Source organism: Silurus meridionalis, chromosome 1 (genome assembly GCF_014805685.1).
Source record: "Silurus meridionalis isolate SWU-2019-XX chromosome 1, ASM1480568v1, whole genome shotgun sequence".
Classification (NCBI taxonomy): domain Eukaryota; kingdom Metazoa; phylum Chordata; class Actinopteri; order Siluriformes; family Siluridae; genus Silurus; species Silurus meridionalis.
Genome location: NC_060884.1, coordinates 23,967,537 through 23,987,743, shown reverse-complemented (window position 1 = coordinate 23,987,743; position 20,207 = coordinate 23,967,537). Strand labels below are relative to the sequence as shown.

The following is a 20,207-nucleotide window of genomic DNA, read 5'->3' as shown; positions in this document are numbered from 1 at the left end:
GATTAACATTGATGATGTGATGGCACAGAAGTATCATAAAGATACTATCAAATACTTTAATCGAATCATGAAAAACAAAAAACTCGATTTGGTCATTTGTGGTTGAATTCCTTCCCAGTGACATGATGGAGTTTCCCAGACCACCATGGCATAAACAAACTCTGCCACATTTACTGTATGTAGATCCACATACTGTATAGGCCAGAGATGCCCAAACTAGGGCACATGGGAAAAAATGCCTCTGACACAGATCTTTATTCCTAATTTAGCATTTAACATAACACTTAGGTTTTTATTTTAAGCAAACTAAGTGCTACATAATATCCTCACTTTGCCAGTAGGTCAGCTACAGCCCAAATGGGAAAACGTTTTGAAAAATAAGGACCAGCTTCATGTCTCTCATGAGAGATCACTGATATTACAAGCATATGGCTGTATAGTTTATAGCTTGAATAACCGTATTAGTCATTGAACTCTATGATACTATAAATAGGATTATTTATATTCTTCCATTGTACTACACGTTTTATTGACAAAACAGAAAACTTTAAAACGTTAAAAATAAATCTACATCAATCATTCATTCATTAGTATATGTAATTATATTATAAAATCATAAATGTGGAACATTTTCTAATTTAATATAGTATAATACCGTTATAATAATACCTGTTATAATATATAGAGTGCAAAATTTACTTTCGGCCCGTGGCCCCTCATAGAAAAGGTTTGGGCATCTCTTGTTTAGATCATTTAATATTTTGGGATTAGATGCTGAATGCCTTATAATCTCACTAACGGGAATCACCCAGTAAACAATGGGTTCCCTTTTAACTACTGTTCCCCTCAAGGTTTCTTCCTCATATCTTAAATCTCAGAGATTTTGCTTGCTCCTTCTCTGTCTTTTCTAGCTTGTTGATTAAGGATCTAAATCTTCTCTAAATCACCAAATGAAAATATGGAAACATATGAGCTAACGTTCTTCTTAAAGGTTTCCAATGGAGGAAGTGACTGAGGTGAGCCAATAGGTGTCAGTCTTCACTATAGGCTCAGTGCCACTACAGAGAGGTCAGTGGAATCGGAGTCTGATAAGGAACAAGGCCATAAGCAAGTATTCAATAGGGCTGAAAAAGATACAAAGATCGTGTAAGACGTTGGCTCTTACAAGGTCCCTTATAGGTGTGAGAGTGGATTACAGTCTCACCTGAAATCCAAAGGAGCTCTCGTCCATCTGTGGAGGTGGAGGGAAAGACGAGGAAGATGCCATGCCGCTGGTGTCCACTACAGGTGGAGGTGGCAGAGGATAATCGCCTGTAGATTTCAGAAAGCAGGGCCCAAAATTATACAGGTGAAAATTGCTATAAACCATGTGGATGAAGTACTTTTAAGATAAACATAAGAATGAACAATAAAGCAGTATTGCATGCAGCACAGCTTCTAAAATAAAATCCTGTATTACAACAGGGGGATGCAATACTTCTAGATTACATTTTGATCTGTAACAGAGACAAAATCTTTCATAAAACAAGTGCCAGTGCGTGTTAGAGTTTGAACTCATAGTCAATCCATATTCTTCCATTATTGTGATAAATTTGCTCACCAACTGTCCCTATGCATTGATCCGCGAGTGTTTACTAAGACTGAATAAGTAAACTGTGTGTCACATACAAGTTAAACATTATGTTTGTACAGCCAAGAGCACAGCAACGTGTGAAATGCAGAATTCTAAAGTCCAGGGCTAATCCCTGGATTGGGTTGCTCTAGAGGTTTCATGCAGAGGATCCTGTCTCTAAACCAGATCCTACTTGGCTGTACTCCGAGTTACATTCTATAGTGAATGGTTTGAACCGCTGCATGTCTAGGGACCAAACCATAATAACGTGTTGCAAATTAATGGCTATCTGACCCAGCAGGAATTTGTTATGTAATTTGTTCTTTGATGAACCTTAAAAATATCCTTTTCCTCCATTTATTAAAGCCTTGTATTTGCTTGTATTTTATTAGAGTCTAATTAACGTCATGAATGTAGTTTATCACAGTTTTGTGAGCAAATTACTGAACTGTGGTCAAGCAATGGCTAAATAAAGCAGTTATTTTTTTTTCTGAAGGCTGTTGGAGCTTCCATATGCAGAAGTAGGAGGTTTATGTAAACCCCCCTTAGTTACTGGTACTCAGCAAGACTTCTTAAGTGGTCATGAACTAGAAAGAAAAATCTGTTAAAGCCTCCTTACCAACCTTTATTCTTCCTTTTCCATACTCTCGTCCTGTCCTTTACTTGGCCTACTATCTAAAATCGTAAATATTTAAGAGAGCATTTTCTGATGAAACAGCCTAGACGTGGGAAGGATTCAGGGAACAGAGTTTGTTGTCTTCACTAACAAAGCATAAATACTTCTGTAGCTCTTAGACTTCCTACACAGGCACTCAGTTTGTCTCAAATGGCAACTCAAATCCAAAGTACTAAGAATTTGGTCTCATTCACTACCTTAAATCACAGGCCTGCCTCAACTATGCACATAATTCTACACTGTCTCTCGATGACCTAATGATTATTAAAGGATATAAACAAACCAAATCATTAATAAAAAGGTAAAAAAACTGCTGAAGTGCTTACAATGACACTATCGCTACAATAGAAAACCAACATAAAGATCAGAAGGTCCGAACCTGTGGCATTTCCCTAGAAGCCATTTTGCTATGCTTTGGTTTCAAATGACCTTCAGCAAGCTTGTGCAATCTGTGATAGTGTAATCTCTTCAAAGAACAAGCATTTCTCAGATTGACTTTTAGGTCAGGCTTTGTAGAAATGTGTATTGTATCCTAAAATAAAATAATAACTAGTCTGTTATAACTTTTGATAAATTACCCTAAACCACTTCAAACACTCATTGTACCCACTCCAGTTTTCAAATGGATAGAAACTCAGGCCATACAGTACCTACGATCCTTAACAAAATATCTAGTTTTTTGTGAGATTCAACATTTCATTTCTAAGTGTGGTCAAGAACCTCCATGTTTTATAGCATGTTTTATAGCATGAGACTTCTTGACTAACAATGCAAATGGATAACCATATTTACCAATACTAACTTCTTTTCTTTTTTTAAACATAAATAATGTATAAATATTCTTTAAGCTTTTTTATACATAAACCAACCTACAGTATTGTACATACACTGGCGATCAAAATTAGAGAACAATTTATAAACAATTGAACAATTCTAAAATAATGTCATCTTCACTGCTCAACAGTTGAAGGAGTTTTTGTCCTGTCTATACCATGCTACCAGAACACCTTTTCCATAAAATAACTAAGGCATTAAAAAAAAAAAGAAAAACACACTGATCAAAATTAGAGAACACTTTCAGATACCCCCCAGTTATTGGTGTTAATCTGGTACCTGGTGCTAATTTCCTTGATTATCTGTCAACCCCTATTTAACTGGCAGCCTAACTTCCAGTTTCACTGACTCTGCAAGATGGTGGGACGTTCTAAAATGACTGAAAGCCTCCGGCAGCAGGTTGTCCAGATGAAGGCCAAAGGGATGACCCTATCAGCCATAGCAAGACAAGTTGGTCGTTCCAAATCTGTGATTTCAAGAATATTGAATCATTTACAAACTCATTCAAGTCCGCCAAGAAGGCTGGTCGTCCACGGAAGACAAATACAAGAGAGGACAGGATACTGCAGAGGATCTCAATGGGCAATCGAGACAAATCCTGGAATTGCTCACCAGTTCAGCGCTGAACAGGGTAAGGATCTGTCTCGTCATACAGTGTCTTGACGTTTAAGAGCATTTGGACTGAAAGCCCACTCTGCAGTGACCAAACCTCTTATTAGCAGAAAGAATCAAAAGGCTAGACTAAGCTTTGCTGAGGAGCATGTTGTGTGGACAGAGGAGAACTGGTCCAAAGTTCACTTCAGTGATGAAAGCAAGTTTAATTTATTTGGGTCCGATGGGAAACATTATGTTCGGCAACAAACTGGAGAAAGACTGAACTCAAAGTGTGTAAAGAAGTCAGTGAAAAGTGGAGGAGGAAGTGTCATGGTTTGGGGCATGTTTTCTGCAGCAGGAGTTTTGCCTCTTATACAGCTACATGGCAGAGTGAATGCGAATGTTTATCAGAACCTTCTTCAACAACATATGGTTCCTTCCCTGCGTTCATCACCCAATCAGCCCGCAGTGTTCATGCAGGACAACGCTCCATGTCACACAGCAAAATGGGTAAAGCAGTTCCTTAAAACTGAAAACATTGAAATAATGACGTGGTCTGCCCAGAGTCCTGATCTCAACCCAATAGAGAACCTCTGGAAAATCCTTGGCGACAAAGTTATGGCCAAGAAACCCACTACAGTCACCTAACTGTGGAGGAGACTGGAAGAAGAGTGGACCAAAATCACACCAGAGCAGTGTGAGAGACTTGTGCTGTCCTGTGGCCGCAGATGTGCTGAAGTCATTCAGAGCAGAGGCCTGGACACTTCCTACTAATTGTTGACTGTCTTAACCTTCAGAAAATTTTGTTGTAATCTTTTTCCATGCTACAGTCATTGTTGTTCTCTAATTTTGATCAGTGTGTTTTCTGCAAAATAATGTTTTTTTTTTAAATGCCTTAGTTATTTTGTGGAAAAGGTGTTCTGGTAGCATGGTACAGACAGGACAAAAACTCCTTCAACTGTTGAGCAGTGAAGATGACATTATTTTAGAATTGTTCAATTGGTTATAAATTGTTCTCTAATTTTGATCTCCAGTGTATATTTGAATTATTTTTTCAAGATTCAGAATCTTGTGACCAGAGAAGTGCAAAACACATCAGACATGAGCAATAAATTGTCTAAGCAAAGACTTAAAAAAATGTGAAATGAGCAGGCAATGTATCAAGGGTTGGTGGTGAACTTGATGTAGTGGCTCTATCAGTATATGGATTTGAATGAAACAATATGTTTAGTGTACATAAATACAACTTCAAAGTGGCAGGGTAGCACAAGTAATGATGTAACCCAGTTTGATCTTAAGCTCAAGTTCCAGTTTGTGTTAATCTCTGGTTTATAGGTAATAGGTTCTCTAGTTTCATCAAGTCTCTCAAAAACATGCAATAAATGGGCTAGATAGAATTTAAAGATAGGGATAGAATTTTCACTCAGTCTAGAAATAGATTTCAGCATGTACACAGTGCATAGATTTGATATTTTGGTGATAAAACATGAACAATATTGAGGCTTTAGAAAATGTTTTTCATCTCAAAAATAATTCTTACCATGGGATAAGTAAAAGATCCCAAAATGTAATGATATTTTCCTCTAGTATCTGATCAACAATCAACAAATAGCAAATCAATCAATAGCACAATTCTGATTAGTAAAAAGCACATTGTGTTATATATAAACAAATGAATATACTAATAAGCGTATAATATGCTTGTTCCTGTTATGTGTACATGGTATCTTGTAGCTGGACTGGACTTTTGTTAATCACAAAAACACCTTTTCCTCCTGATCTCCTACCACAGCGTCCAGAGTTTAACCTGGGATGATGTTTGCTGGTCCTAGGCTAAGTCATAGAGGCCGCCATGGGGGATCAGAAAGGCCGCGTGTCATGAATGTGTGCAGTCCTATTTGTGCTGACTGGAGCGCTCTCACTGATGAAGAGAAGCAGCAGGAACACTTACTTAATGTCACACATTATCGCTTGCTCTTTATTGAGTTATTATGCACAAGTGGCTGCTTTGTGTGCGCTGCATTCTAATCAGCAATTAACGTTATTTGAGAGTACCATAAAAGGTTTAATTTCTAATTGGGAACATAACTATTATTAAAGACTTGAATTCAAAAATGCTGTGGAGAGTTAAGCAGAATATTACAGCTCATGAACTAAACTTCCAGCAGACTCGAGCACAATTCAGACAACTTGACCTGCCATTTTGACCTGGCTCCTGTTGCCCATATCCTATGTCACTAGTCTTTATATAACTACTTGTTTTTTATTGCTTGGAAAACTTTTCTTATCCAATATACAAAATGGCCTGTTGACACACCAATAGATATTTTATATGTTTCTATTTGGATATTTCTTTATTGATGTAGTATCATTATATATAAACATATAAATTGTGAGTCTTGTATGAAATGTTGAACACATATACTCATACCACAACCTAAGGCAAAAAAAAAAAGAAGAAGCATACATAAGTAATGTAAACAAACTAACAGTCTTTTAAGGATAACCAGAGTGTGATAATGACCAGTGGGAAATTCCCAAAACCTTATACCTGTGGGAAAAGCCTCCATTCACACCTCATAGCCAACAAAATCCTTTACCACATTCTCACTACCTCTCACATAAACCTCGCAAATAAACACTATTCTTAATTAGCTGTAATAGACAGCATGGATAATTTATTGCATCATGCAGCTGCAAACAGCGGTATACTGAATTTCTCTTAGAAAAGTACAGGAGCTGGAAAACAAACAAACAAAAAATGGCATGTGTGGATTTGAGTGGAATTCCACAGGGACAACTGGGGGAAGCTTGAAGAATCAGACATGAAGGGAGATTAAACTATTACGAGCGAGTGGAAAGGTGATGAATTCAAACAGCTATTCTCAGCAGGAAGATCTTCAAAAAGAGTCGCTGAGAAACGCTTATCAGAACTGCCTACACACTGCCAGAGTGAGAACAAGTCAAGGCCTCTCGGTTAAATAATACACAGCCATGGGAAAATAAAGTATGTGGTCCTTCAGTTTTATGCTTCAATATAATAAGGCCTAAATAAAAATTGTGTGGTCTTTACCAACTTCTATAAACAAACAAATAACTTCAGGTAACAAAAAAAACTATATCAGCTTCTCATTTTCTTCCAAAAAGTAAACCAACATTCAGAACCCATTTGAGAAGAATGCGTACACTCCTCCTACTTCTGCAATAATTGAGTAATTAGCAGGTAGGTGTTACTAATGAAGTGCACAAGATAAACTAATTATCAGGAAGCATGAATACCTCTATAATAGCAGCAATTTGGAGGTTTGGTGTTCTGGAGGACTCAGGTGTGGGTCCATTTCAGAAAAAAGGACATCAGCCATGATCTTAAAACAACTGTTGCTGTTCATCATTTCAGCAAGGTTTATAAAAAGAATTTATCAAGGAAGAGTAACGAACATTATCTCAGCAATAAATTATACTGAACAGCATTCATATTCAATTCAATTCATTTTTTTTGTATAGCGCTTTTAACAATGAACATTGTCTCAAAGCAGCTTTACACAGATAATGTGGGGATAAAAATGAATGAGATGTTCTTTATAAGTGAAAATTTGTCCCTTACATCCTGCCATTAAAGTCACAATATACCCAACATGACCCAACCCCTGAACAAAGCACATAGCAAACGGGGGGGTCCTTTTCCCAGAATTTAATAAACATAATAGGACGCTTCAGAAGAAAACAAATATTGGTTAACTATCATTAAAGTCTTTGAATGAATTGAAAATGAAATGAACAGGACTAGGTTTAACATGATTTCAAATCGTCACAGTACATAATGAAATTTTCACAATTGTTATATAGGCCATTTCCAAACAATTCAAAATTTACTATTGGAAAATGAGTGGGCTTTCCAGCAAAATCCAGTCAAAGGTCAGACCATCTAATGTTCGAGGATTTAAAAAAAAAAAAAAAACAAGAGCTACAACACGTGGCCTACAGAGCTTGTTAAGCACATTTAATGCTTATATTTGTGAAAATACAATTAAAAAGAAATACAAGTGAACCCTTCATGGGAGAGTGGTTCAGCAAATGCTGCTTCTCTCCAAAAAGTATATGGAATACAACTTACATTTTCAAAACGGCATCTAAACAAACCACAAATAATTTGAAAACAAAATCATTGGAACTGCTTAAAATAACGCACCCATCATTCACAGCAGTATATTTGGTGAAACTGTGGATCAGCAAAAACACTGCATGCCAACTGTCAAGCATGGTGATGGAAGGGTGATGATTTGTGTTTGTATTGCACCTAAAAGACCTGGGAAACGCAGTCATTGAGGCAACACAGATCTCCCACTGTATACGAGAACATTTTTGAAAGCAATATGATGCCATCTGTTACTGATTTTGGGTAATAGAAGAAGACAATGATCCCATGCACTCCAGTTAATAAACATCAGAAAAGCTAAAGAAGAAAAGAAAAATAGATTCAAACCCATTGAGTTAATCTAATAATTTTCTTTAAAAAAAAAATTATATATATCGAAATGTGTTTTTTTTTTTTTTGGGTTATTTTGTTTGTTTATAGAAGTTCATAAACTAAGCTGAGTCTAGTCAATTAGTCCCTGTTAAATTACAAACATAGAACAGAAGGTGGCTGCAGTGGGAATAACACTGGCCATGCAATTATAATATATGTGGTACTTACACTCCTAAACACTACAAAAAAACATGTACATGCACATTTCGCACATGCTTATTTAGCAACATAAGTTAAACTTGCCAGCCACCAGGGAGTATCTTAGTAACAAACTAGCCAGGAGACAATAGCAAGTAACTTAGTAACAAGCTAACCTATTTATGTATGTTGACAATTACCTTCTCAAAATGGTAACTGGTATTGTCAAAATGATAAATTTAACCAAGATCTCAGTCTGTACAATAACTTCAGATATCACACCGCTGGGGTCTCTAAAATCTTTTGCACACTTGTCTGCCCACAAGATTCCAAAATTTGAAAGCTTTTGTAAGATATTGAGAATATATCAAACAATTTCGCTTAAAAAAAAAAAAAGAAACAAAGAAAGAAAGAAAGAAATCCTGTTATATTTTACAGGATTTTGTTCAGGATTTCTGAAGCAGTTGGTGGTGAATAAATGAGATCTTTTGTGGGGAAAATGTCTGTAGTCGGCCATCTGCCAAGTCAAAACAAACTTTCTGGGTAAGCAGGTGGTTCTTGGCCTTGTGAATTAATGTATCATACAGCATTTTTTAACAAATACTACAGTAAAAGTCTGGCTTGCAGAACAAGCTAGGCCAATACAGCATCACTCTTGATCTTGCCATAGTAAGTTTTGGGAACTCATTACTTTTACTCTTGTTAACGTTTATTGACCAACTATGTTATTTAACAAAATGATTTTGTAAATAACATTTAACGATTAGAATTATGATAATGATAATGGTGTTCAGGTTAAATTATTGAGGTATGAACAAAACACTCCAAGGAGGCAATTCACCAGTGCCAGAGAGGCACTTAATATCACGTAATTAAAAACCCAATGTCACCAGCAAGCTAATATTATATTGCACCAGGAACTGCTTTATACATTTTTAATGCAACAATTGGTTAAGCATTGACACCTTTTCCCATACTGATTTACTGATGCTAAATCAAATGAAAACAATGACACAAAGTTCAGTAAAAAGAGTGCAAATGTTTTCAATCTTAAAAACTGCCACAGAAACCACAATGTTTTTTTGGATATTGGATAGATATTTAGTCAGTAAAGATCACGGTGTATTATAATTAATTAACTAGAAACTAATGTCACTGGCATGCTAGCTAACAATAAGCTATAATATCTTGCAAAGCAGCATCCGAGATAATTAGTGAGCTAGCTGTTTGGCTAACTTGTTTGCCGTTAGCTAGATTTTACATGACAAATTAATTTGTATAGCAGTTTTGTTTTCTGTATTCTTTTAAGTGATTGGTCATATTTAACTTAACACTTGCTATAACAGCAGCACTGACGCCATCACTTACAGAAACGTCTAATTCACAGGGAGTTAAATCAAAATAAAATACTTTAAAAAAAAATTATTATTTACGTCTCTAGTGTAAGGGTTTTGTGACAGTCAGGACAGGGGGGTTTGGTAACAAACTTTTTTTGCTGTTGTATTTTTAGCTTTAAGAAAAAAATTATCAAGAGAGTTTGAAGAGGGAATATAGGTTTATGGTAGTAAGAATGTAAGTGATTACAGAAACTCATACACAGCCCAGTTAAATAATATCGAATTAAAATTGGTTGGAAATTACTGAGAGAAAGTATGATTTTTAGGATATATATATATATATATATATATATATATATATATATATATATATATATATATATATATATATTTATTTATTTTTAGCAACAATGTGAATGAGGGTGAAGGACAGTTATAATGGGCACCATGATTTGTATAAAGCCTACATGTTGAGTTCAGCAGAGTGCAATGTAGTGCAACATCCAAAAATAAAATTTTGGGTGAGTGAGAATGAAGGGCTGTTGAGTGAGTAGAATGCTAGCTTTATATAGATAAATAAAAAAATAAAAATAAAAAAAACAAGGGGCCTTTAGTTTAAGTGAGGATATGTGGTCTTCGGTTTGATATTTGGGTCACTGAACATTTACAGCTGAAAAAAGGGACAAAATATACAAAATAATATAACATTTATAAAATAATACCTTGGATTATGAAACAGAAAATAAAGCTGTGATGGCTGACACATGGCCCTCAGCTCAATAAAATAATTACATATACAAAGAAAGAAAGAAAGAAAGAAAGAAAGAAAGAAAGAAAGAAAGAAAGAAAGAAAGAAAGAAAGAAAGAAAGAAAGAAAGAAAGAAAGAAAGAAAGAAAGAAAGAGAGCATTGGGTTGGCAGGTAAATGGGACTGCTATGGTGGCTGTTCAAATGTTGTTCAATCAAATGAACATTTATTTATGTTTAACAGTATAGACCATAACACTGATGCATTTCCTGACCATTTAACTTAGGTAGTTTAACAATAAGGCCAGACAATACAAAGTCCTTGAGGTTCACTTTAGATCCGCAGCCGCAGTTGCAATGCCTGAATGATACCAAAACATTTCACTCCTTAACCCATGTGCTGTATTAATTAGGGCTGAAAGAATTCCTTGAGTAATTAGAATACAAAAAATCATTGAGGCAATTTATTTATTAATATATAATTTAATCCATTTAACTATGCACGGAACATTGTGTTTCCCCACGGACCCTTATTACTGAAGCGCCACTTAAGTTTGCAGCGCTCTGGACAGGTAAACACAGAAGAGGCTGAAGAATAAGAAGATGAAGGAATGGGGAGAAAACAGCAAGGGGCAAGGAGAAGATTCATATAGAAACCTAATCCGTCAAATAAAAACAAAAAGTTGGCCCAATTCCAAGTTTTTATTTCCCGCAATTTCGACTTTATTTCTCGCAATTCTTTTTTTTTTTCTGTCGGAATTCCTATTTCTTTCTATTGCAATTGTGATTTTATTTCGAAATATCACTTTCTTAGCCAATCAGGCAGCGTCACTCCCTCTGTAGTGCCAGAAAGCTTTACACATTGAAAATGAAATAGGCTACAATCTATAGAATCGCATGGAGACAACATGGTTACTGGTGCACCAAAAAAGTTGGATGTTTATGAGAAATAAAGTCTGAATTGCAAAAAAACTAGTCAGAATTTTGAGGAATGAAGTCAGAATTGCGAGAAAAATAAAAGTCAGAATTAGGAGATGTTTCGGAATGGTTCAATAATTTGGAATTTTTTTTTTTTTAAAGAGTAATCTCAAATTTATTTTAATTTAAGACTTTTTATTTAAATATTTGTATTTAAATTTTGATGTAATATGGCAATTAAATGCACTAAATAGGTTTAGTTTCTTTTTTGCAGATAGTCTTGTATGCAATTTTAGCAATAAAATGTTAATTTTTCTAAAAAGAAAGCAAAAATTACTTGTTCATTTTAGGCTAGTTTTGTTTTCTCTTGTATATTTAGTGTTGCTCTTTAATAAAGAAAAAGTACATTGGAGGTGGAGGTGGGTGTTAACTGTTCTATCATGGTGTGGATGGAAAGAGAAATGGTTTAGGGGGGATTCTGAAGGAAAAGTACAGTAAGAGTGTAGTGGAGGTGAAGAGAGTTTCTGATAGGGTGATGAACGTGAAGCTGGAAGTTGAAGGGATGCTGATAAATGTCATCAGTGCCTATGCTCCACAAGTTGGCTGTGAGATGGAGGAGAAGGAAAGATTCTGGAGTGAATTAGATGAAGTGGTAGATGGTGTACTTAGGAAAGAACGATTGGTGATGGGGCAGACTTTAATGGGCATGTTGGTGAAGGGAACAGAGGTGATGAGGAGGTGATGGGTAGGTATGGCCTTAAGGAGAGGAATGTGGAAGGGCAGATGGTGGTAAATTTTGCTAAAAGGATGAAAATGGCAGTGGTGAACACTTATTTTAGGATCAAAGGGTGACGTATAAGAGTGGAGGAAGGTGCACACAGGTGGACTATGTTCTATGCAGGAGATGCAAGCTGAAGGAGATTGGAGACTGTAAGGTGTTGGCAGGGGACAGTGTAGCTAGACAGCATCGGATGGTGGTCTGTAGGATGGTTTTGGTGGCGAAGAAGAAGAGAAGGAGAGTGAGGACTGAAAGAAGAATAAGATGGTGGAAACTGAAGGAGAAAGAGTGTAGTGTGAGGTTCAGGGAAGAGGTCAGACAGGGGCTTGGTGGTGGTGAAGAGGTGTTGGGTGATTGGGAAACTACTGCAGGAGTGATGAGGGAGGCAGCTAGAAAAGTACTTGGTGTGACATCTGGAAATAGAAAGGAAAACAAGGAGACGTGGTGGTGGAATGAGGAAGTGCAGGAGAGCATTAGGAGAGAGAGGTTGGCGAAACAAAAGTGGGATAGACAGAGTGATGAGAAAAGTAGGCAGGAGTACAAGGAGATGCAGCAGCAGGTAAAGAGGGATGTGGCGAAAGCCAAGGAAAAGGCATATGAGGAGCTGTAGAGGTTGGACACATAACTATTCTATTTATTGGCCAGGCAGAGGGACCGAGCTGGGAAGGATGTGCTGCAAGTTAGAGCAATAAAGGATGGAGAGGGAAATGTGTTGACTAGTGAGGAGAGTGTGTTGAGAAGGTGGAGGGAGTATTTTGAGCAGCTGATGAATGAGGAAAATCAGAGAGAGCGAAGGTTGGATGATGTGGAGTTGGTAAAGCAGGATGTAGATAGGATTAGTAAGGAGGAAGTGAGAGCAGCGATTAAGAGGATGAAGAGTGGAAAGTCAGTTGGACCAGATGACATACCTGTAGAAGCATGGAGATGTTTAGGAGAGATGGCAGTGGAGTTTTTAACCAGATTGTTTAACAAGATTTTGGAAGGTGGTAGGATGCCTGAGGAAAGTATAAGGAGTGTGCTGGTACCGATCTTTAAGCATAAGGGAGCTGTGCAGACCTGCAGTAACTACAGGGGAATTAAGTTGATCAGTCACACCATGAAGTTATGGGAAAGAGTAGTGGAAGCCAGGCTGAGAGAAGAGGTGACCATCTGTGAGCAACAGTATGGTTTCATGCCTAGGAAGAGCACCACAGATGCCTTATTTGCTTTGAGCATGTTGATGGAGAAGTATAGAGAATGACAGAAGGAATTGCATTGTGTATTTGTGGATTAAGAGAAAGCATACGACAGGGTGCCGAGAGAGGAGCTGTGGTACTGTATGAGGAGGTCAGGTGTGTCAGAGAAGTATGTGAGGGTGATGCAGGACATGTATGAGGACAGTGTGACAGCAGTGAAGTGTGCAGTAGGAACGACAGACTGGTTCAGGGTGAGGGTTGAACTACATCAAGGATCGGCCCTGAGCCCTTTCCTGTTTGCAGTGGTGATGGACAGGTTGACTGACGAGGTCAGACAGGAGTCTCCCTGGACTATGATGTTTGCGGATGATATTGTGATTTGTGGTGAGAGTAGTGAGCAGGTTGAGAAGAGCCTGGAGAGGTGGAGATATGCGCGGGAGAGAAGGGGAATGAAAGTCAGTAGGAGTAAGACAGAGTACATGTGTGTGAATGAGAGGGAGGGCAGTGGAGTGGTACGGTTGCAGAGAGAAGAGGTGGTGAAGGTGGAGGAGTTCAGGTACCTGGGTTCAACAGTGCAAAGTAATGGAGAGTGTGTTAGAGAAGTGAAGAAAAGATTGCAGGCAGGGTGGAGTGGGTGGAGAAGAGTGACAGGAGTGATTTGTGATAGAAGGGTATCTGCAAGAATGAAAGGGAAAGTTTATAGGACTGTGGTGAGACCTGAGATGTTGTATGGATTAGAGACAGTGGCATTGAGTAAAAGACAGGAGGTGGAGCTGGAGGTAGCAGAGCTGAAGATGTTTTTGTTGGGAGTGACGAGGATGGACAAGATTAGAAATGAGTTTATTAGAGGGACAGCGCATGTAGGATGTTTTGGTGACAAGGTGAGGGAGGCGAGATTGAGATGGTTTGGACATGTGCAGAGGAGGGATATGAATTATATTGGTAGAAGAATGCTGAGGATGGAGCCACCAGGTAGGAGAAAAAGAGGAAAGGCCAAGGAGGAGGTTCATGGATGTGGTGAGGGAAGACATGCAGGTAGTTGGTGTGAAAGAGGCAGATGTAGAGGACAGGGTGGTATGGAGACGGATGATCCGCTGTGGCGACCCCTAATGGGAGCAGCCGAAAGAAGAAGACAAACTCTGGTCATTAGAAATCCATATAAAGCTGTAAGCGGTACAATGGGGGAATTTTTTCAATTCTCTAACATGCCACAGCCATATATAAGTATTTAGAAGTCCAATAAAACAAAATTGGCCATGGGATACGACAAAAAGTGATTTCCACTGAGAGCGTTATATCGTTCAGTGATGCAGCATGAGTAGCAGTTCAAAAAGATGTGGTTGGATGACTTCACGTGTCTCAGAGGAAACGTGGTATAATAGCCAATAATCCACTGAGAAAACAAAATCTTTCTAAAACATGTTTAAACTATTTAGTATTACCTGTTTTTGTGTAAACCATTTAAAAAGTCTGCCATTTTTATAAGATTTACATTTTAGTTTTTTGTGAAAATTGGAAAAAATTATTTCACATGTATTTCAGTAAAATAAGCACAATAATTTTATAATGCAAGGTTAATAATGCAGGATTTAAGTGATTAAAAAAGACTCTGAAGACTAGATTTTGTCACTAATAACAATTGAACTGATTAAAACAACGATTTAACAAAAATATGATGAATAAGTTATCCAAAACTACTACAGTTTAAATCAAACTACAACTGTCCAATTGGACTGAAGAATCATTTTAAAATAACTTAATAGTTACAAATACACACATTATTATAAACATCTTTTGTTTTGTTTTTTCTCTTGTCATGACTTGGTGAAGAAATGTACGTGATGTGGGGGAAAATACTAAGAAAATTAACTTCCAACTGTATGTGGTTCTTCCCCAAACTTAGCCGGAGGCACCCAATTGTATAGGACGTCTTTGAATGTAGGAGTAATTAATTTCCCTTTTCTTGAACTAGAAGAGACAAACCTGTTCCAGCATGCTCCACCCTTTTGCACAGAGTGAGATTCATAAAGACATGCTTTACATGCATTGGAGTGGAAGTTCTTCAACCCTCCTGAACACCTTTGGGATAATTTAGAACACTGACTTTATTAACACCCTTTTGGCTGAATGAGCAGAAATCTTCACAAGCACACTCCAAAATATAGTGGAACATCTTCCCAGAAGAGTGGCGGTTATTATAACAGCAAATGGGGATTAAATTTGGAATGGTTTGTTAAAAAACTCATGGGAATCTTATGCACAGGTGTCCACAAACTTTGGTCTATATAATGCACTTGCCTGCTTGCATTACATTTGCAGCATACAACAATTATGCACTTTTTTTTTTGCTTGTTTTCTCATTCAGAAGAGAATATTTGAGAATATTTGACTAATGTTAATCCATTCCACAGGCTGTTTAAAACAATGTTTTCAAATCAAGCAATCGCTTATGTTTGTATGATCGATTATATATATATATATATATATATATATATATATATATATATATATATATATATATATATATACACACACACATACATAATATTTAGTTACTGTACTTAAGTAAATTGCAAAACAGGCTCGTTACTTTAGTTTTAATCTATTTAATGAAATGTCAATTTTTTTTTTCTTTGCGCAGCTTTGTCCATCTACCACTGGGGTATCATTTCCTGGCTCTTACACACCACAGACTTAGTCTAGTTTACTAACATGGATGAGACAAAGGGAGTCAGCAATGTAAACATGACCGAGTACAGGGACATTAATAATCACTTGATCATCATCATCTTTTCTCTGCTTGTGTTCTGTATGGTGGCTGTTGAGCCTGGACACATTTATTAGGTAACAAAATCTTAAATTAGTTTTGTATTAATATATTAATTAGGGCTGTCAAAATGAACACCGTAACCCATTAACAGCAATTCATTTTAACGGCACTAATTTTATTAACGCGGCATTAATGCAGCGTGCATTTTTGTTTGACTATTTTTTATTAAAAATATTAATAAATCAATATAAAAGAGGCAAAACTAAAACCTTTTACGCAACACACATTTATTCACGACGTCCTTTCTTCACTCGGATATAAAACAAATTAAATAAGTTTCACTGATTTATTTATTTATTTTTTTTCTTTATGAGTAAACATTTGTTTTACCGATGCGGCAAGTCTCAAATCAGCATTAAAAATCCGTCATGATGCACACATCCGGCAATGAACTCTCTATGGTCAACAAACGCGTCTGCACGTTTTGTAGCATTTTATCCTCATAACGGCGAAACAAACAACAAAACACTGTTTGTAAAAAGAAAGAAAACAGACAGGGGGCGCTCTCTGCAGTCTCTCTCTCCGTCATCTCTCTTCACAGACACATAAATAAAAAAAGACCTCATTTTAAGTGAATACTAGCCTTACAGACATAAATATATGAATAGAAAGTTTGAAAAGTCTAGTTTTAAATAGACCAAGACGTGAGGTCCAGTTACCAGCGTGACACTAAAACAGGTGGTGGTGATAGCAACTGTTTACTTAAGTGCATTTCAGAGCCTAAACTTCTTTACTTTAACTTGAGTAAAAAAGTATATTCAGTAATTCAGAGTATTTTAAAACATGAGTGAACTTCTACTTAAGTGAAGGATGTGTGTACTTTTGCCCCCTCTGTGTATATATATCAGTCCTGTATTTAAATAAATGTCAAAAGATCCTGCTAAAATTAAAGTATAAATATAAAAATCGCAAAAGCACTTGCTTTTAATGCACTTATTACAGAATCTCCCTCTGAAGGACATTGCACATGAATGTCTGCTATGTTTACATCACACACCGCACACTCAATATATGCACATACTTTTTTTCCTCGTCTTCTTGCATATGCAAATATTGTGAATTTATACATTATAATATGTTGTACATAATTGATGTCACAGGCTGCTGGAGTATTCACAATTAACAGACTGTTTCCTGTACATATGAAAATAACCTCTTGAATCTTAAGTATTAAAAGTACTGATCTATAAGAACTTTACATTTATTAACTGATCCATTTCAGTGTTCCATTCTCCTGCATATTATACCTTTTTGAGAAGAAAGCTTCAACCGGTTTATGGATTCACTGAAGAGCAGCATGTTTCATGCAACGTATTGTAGTAAAAAGTAAAATATTACACGATAAAAAAAAAAATCTGAATTCAAAATGCTAAGAGATTAAAATGATAAAGGTCAAATACTTCAAAACTGTACTAAATGACAGTCTTACAGTGCACCAGTAGGTTTATGTTTGTATGGCATTTGTATTATTGTATATGTGTATTATCTAAACCCCTGACCTACTGTAAAGCGCAATGAGAAAATAAACCGAGTGTCGAATGGACAGCTGCATACTGTATACGCATTTACCATCAGAACTTGTCTCCATACAGAAGAGGCACAGGCAAGGTTGTGAAGTGTTTTGTGAAGTGTTTTGTCTGAAAAAAGTATTTTAATCTAAATTGGCAGTACATGCCTGGGTTTCTATAGGAACGGTGAGATACTCATCACTGGGTTTCCTGTCATCTCCCCACAGTGACATGCGTGTGTGTGTGACAGTGACATCAACAACAACCGGTAGACAGTTAACTGATGACCAGCCAAGCGACAAGACAAAAAAAAACACAAGGCCGCAGAGAGAAGACGGGACATAAAAGTCTTAAAAACTTGCAAAAGAAATGTAAATATATAATCTCTTGTTGCGCACAGTTTCATCAGAAAGCACTGACATTTCTTCAAAGCATCCACCGTACCTCAATCCTGAATTCTTTTCTGCTGCATAACGAGAATATAAAGAAACCACGATAAGTAACTAAAAGGACTAACGAAAGTGTTCGTCTTGGCGATTTTAAACCACTTAGCACCACCAAACAAATGTGTCTAATTGGAGCAGGCGGATACAGCATCCTCATAGCAGAACTTACACAAACTTAATGACGGTTCATTAAATGTGTTCGCTGCTGGCTGCAGGCGATTGAACTCAATATTATGACATATTTCCAGAAGCAGACTGAGGACTGACCCTGTTTTTATGAAATGAATGTGTGACACACATTTTTAAGGCACGAAAGCAGTCAATCTGCATCCACACAGAACACTGAGAAAAGAAAAAAGAAAAAAAAAAAAAACGCCCTGAGTGAAACCTGACTGATTTTACAGCTCAGAGATGAGGAGTGAGACTGAAACATCACAAAAGTACGCACATGGTGAGATAATTTGATGAGGGTTTTTTTTTTTTCTTTTCATAATCCACCTACATATGTTATAGAAATCAAAGTATGGTTGAACTGCTTTTTATAGCTTCTGAGAACTCCAGAATTATTGACACCCTTTAAGAGAAGAACTGACTGAAATAAATAAACATTACATTTCGGCTGCTCCCATTAGGGGTCGCCACAGCGGCTCATCCGTCTTCATACCCCCCTGTCCTCTACAGCTGCCTCTTTCAAACCAACTACCTGCATGTCTTCCCTCACCACATCCATAAACCTCCTATTTGGTCTTCCTCTTTTCCTCCTTCCTGGTGGCACCATCCACAGCATTCTCCTACCGATATACCCCATGTCCCTCCTCTGCACATTACATACATTCAATCAAGTCACATTCATTCAGCCAATATTATTGTTTAAAATATACTGCTTTCCAATTGTCAGTTGTTTACTGTTAAGGTTATTAGCAAATATTAAGGTCATGTGAGAAATTGTGCTGCAACTGGAACACTGTATTTTTCTCTTGTGAAATGAAAACGCAAGTGGTCCTTTATGGCCATGAAAGCCATGAGCCTTTACAGTGAAATGTTATACAAACATTCGGAAGCCCCCTATTCCACTGGTGGTTTATTATGAAGATTGCACTCTATATGAATATCTGGCAGCCAAAGATGGCTATCCAAAGATGTTACAATTACAGAGATAATGACCCCTAAAAATACACCAACACTGAAATGCTTATGCAACACAAAATCAAAACTTTACAGTTTTCTAATTTGAAGAAAGAACTCAATGTACATATACAAATCCAAGGCTATTAAGCAATTTTTTGGATAAAGGAGTGTCTGCAAGTATTCATTCATGTTGTTAGACTTAAAAAAAAAAAAAAAAGTTTTAGCCCTCACTTTCCCCTAGAAAACATCAAGTGTTTGAAACATATTTGCTCTTTTTTATACAGAAGGCCAACAATCCTAGAGCTGCCTGTGCAATAATGAAAACATGCTTTAATAGTTGATGTGACAATGTCTAACCTTCAAATTCCTCAGTACTTCAAAAGCAGGCCTTAGAAAATCCTTAATGCTGCTTTATATGAGGAAGAGCAGCACTTTCGTGAGCCACATTAACCACAAAGCTCAGACGACACACCAAAAAGAAACTTGGGAGTGGGACATGTTCAGCTCAGATTTCAGTTTGATGCTCAGAATCGTACTGTGTGGGCAATGCACTGATGTTCCGCTTGTGTGGTGTTTGTACACGCTTGCCATATTCTCCCTGTCCCCTTTTTACGAGAACTCCACTGTTCCCCCACAATCACCCGGGTTTGAGAGAAATGAAAGACAAAGAGAGATCAAAGCTCGGCCTATCACACGTACCTAACTACATCATCTTTGTGACCAAAATCACAAAAAGGCACAGTGAGATAGAGCTGTCCCACGCAGGAAACCATTTTTTCACACCATCTGTGTGTTTGGGTATAAATGAGAGTTTACCTGAAATCTTTTTTTGTTTGTTTCTGAGTCATGATCATTAGCAGTGTAGTCTGAGAAAGATCTTTGCAACCCAAGCAAACCTAGGATGTATTATTATTATTATTATTATATAGCATATTGGGCAGTACAACATTATTTTTAAT

The 20,207-nt window shown here is 36.9% G+C and overlaps 1 protein-coding gene across 5 annotated transcripts in view; it reads right to left on the bottom strand.

The window, feature by feature from the left end:
- Positions 1-20,207, bottom strand: part of LOC124382710 (LIM domain containing preferred translocation partner in lipoma) — a 199,930-nt gene that overhangs the window by 84,179 nt on the left and 95,544 nt on the right. For all 5 annotated transcript variants that reach the window (XM_046844903.1, XM_046844928.1, XM_046844912.1 and 2 more), the window contains one exon: positions 1,205-1,311. In XM_046844903.1, the coding sequence (XP_046700859.1) occupies positions 1,205-1,311 (107 nt within the window). The remainder of the gene's footprint in view (positions 1-1,204; positions 1,312-20,207) is intronic.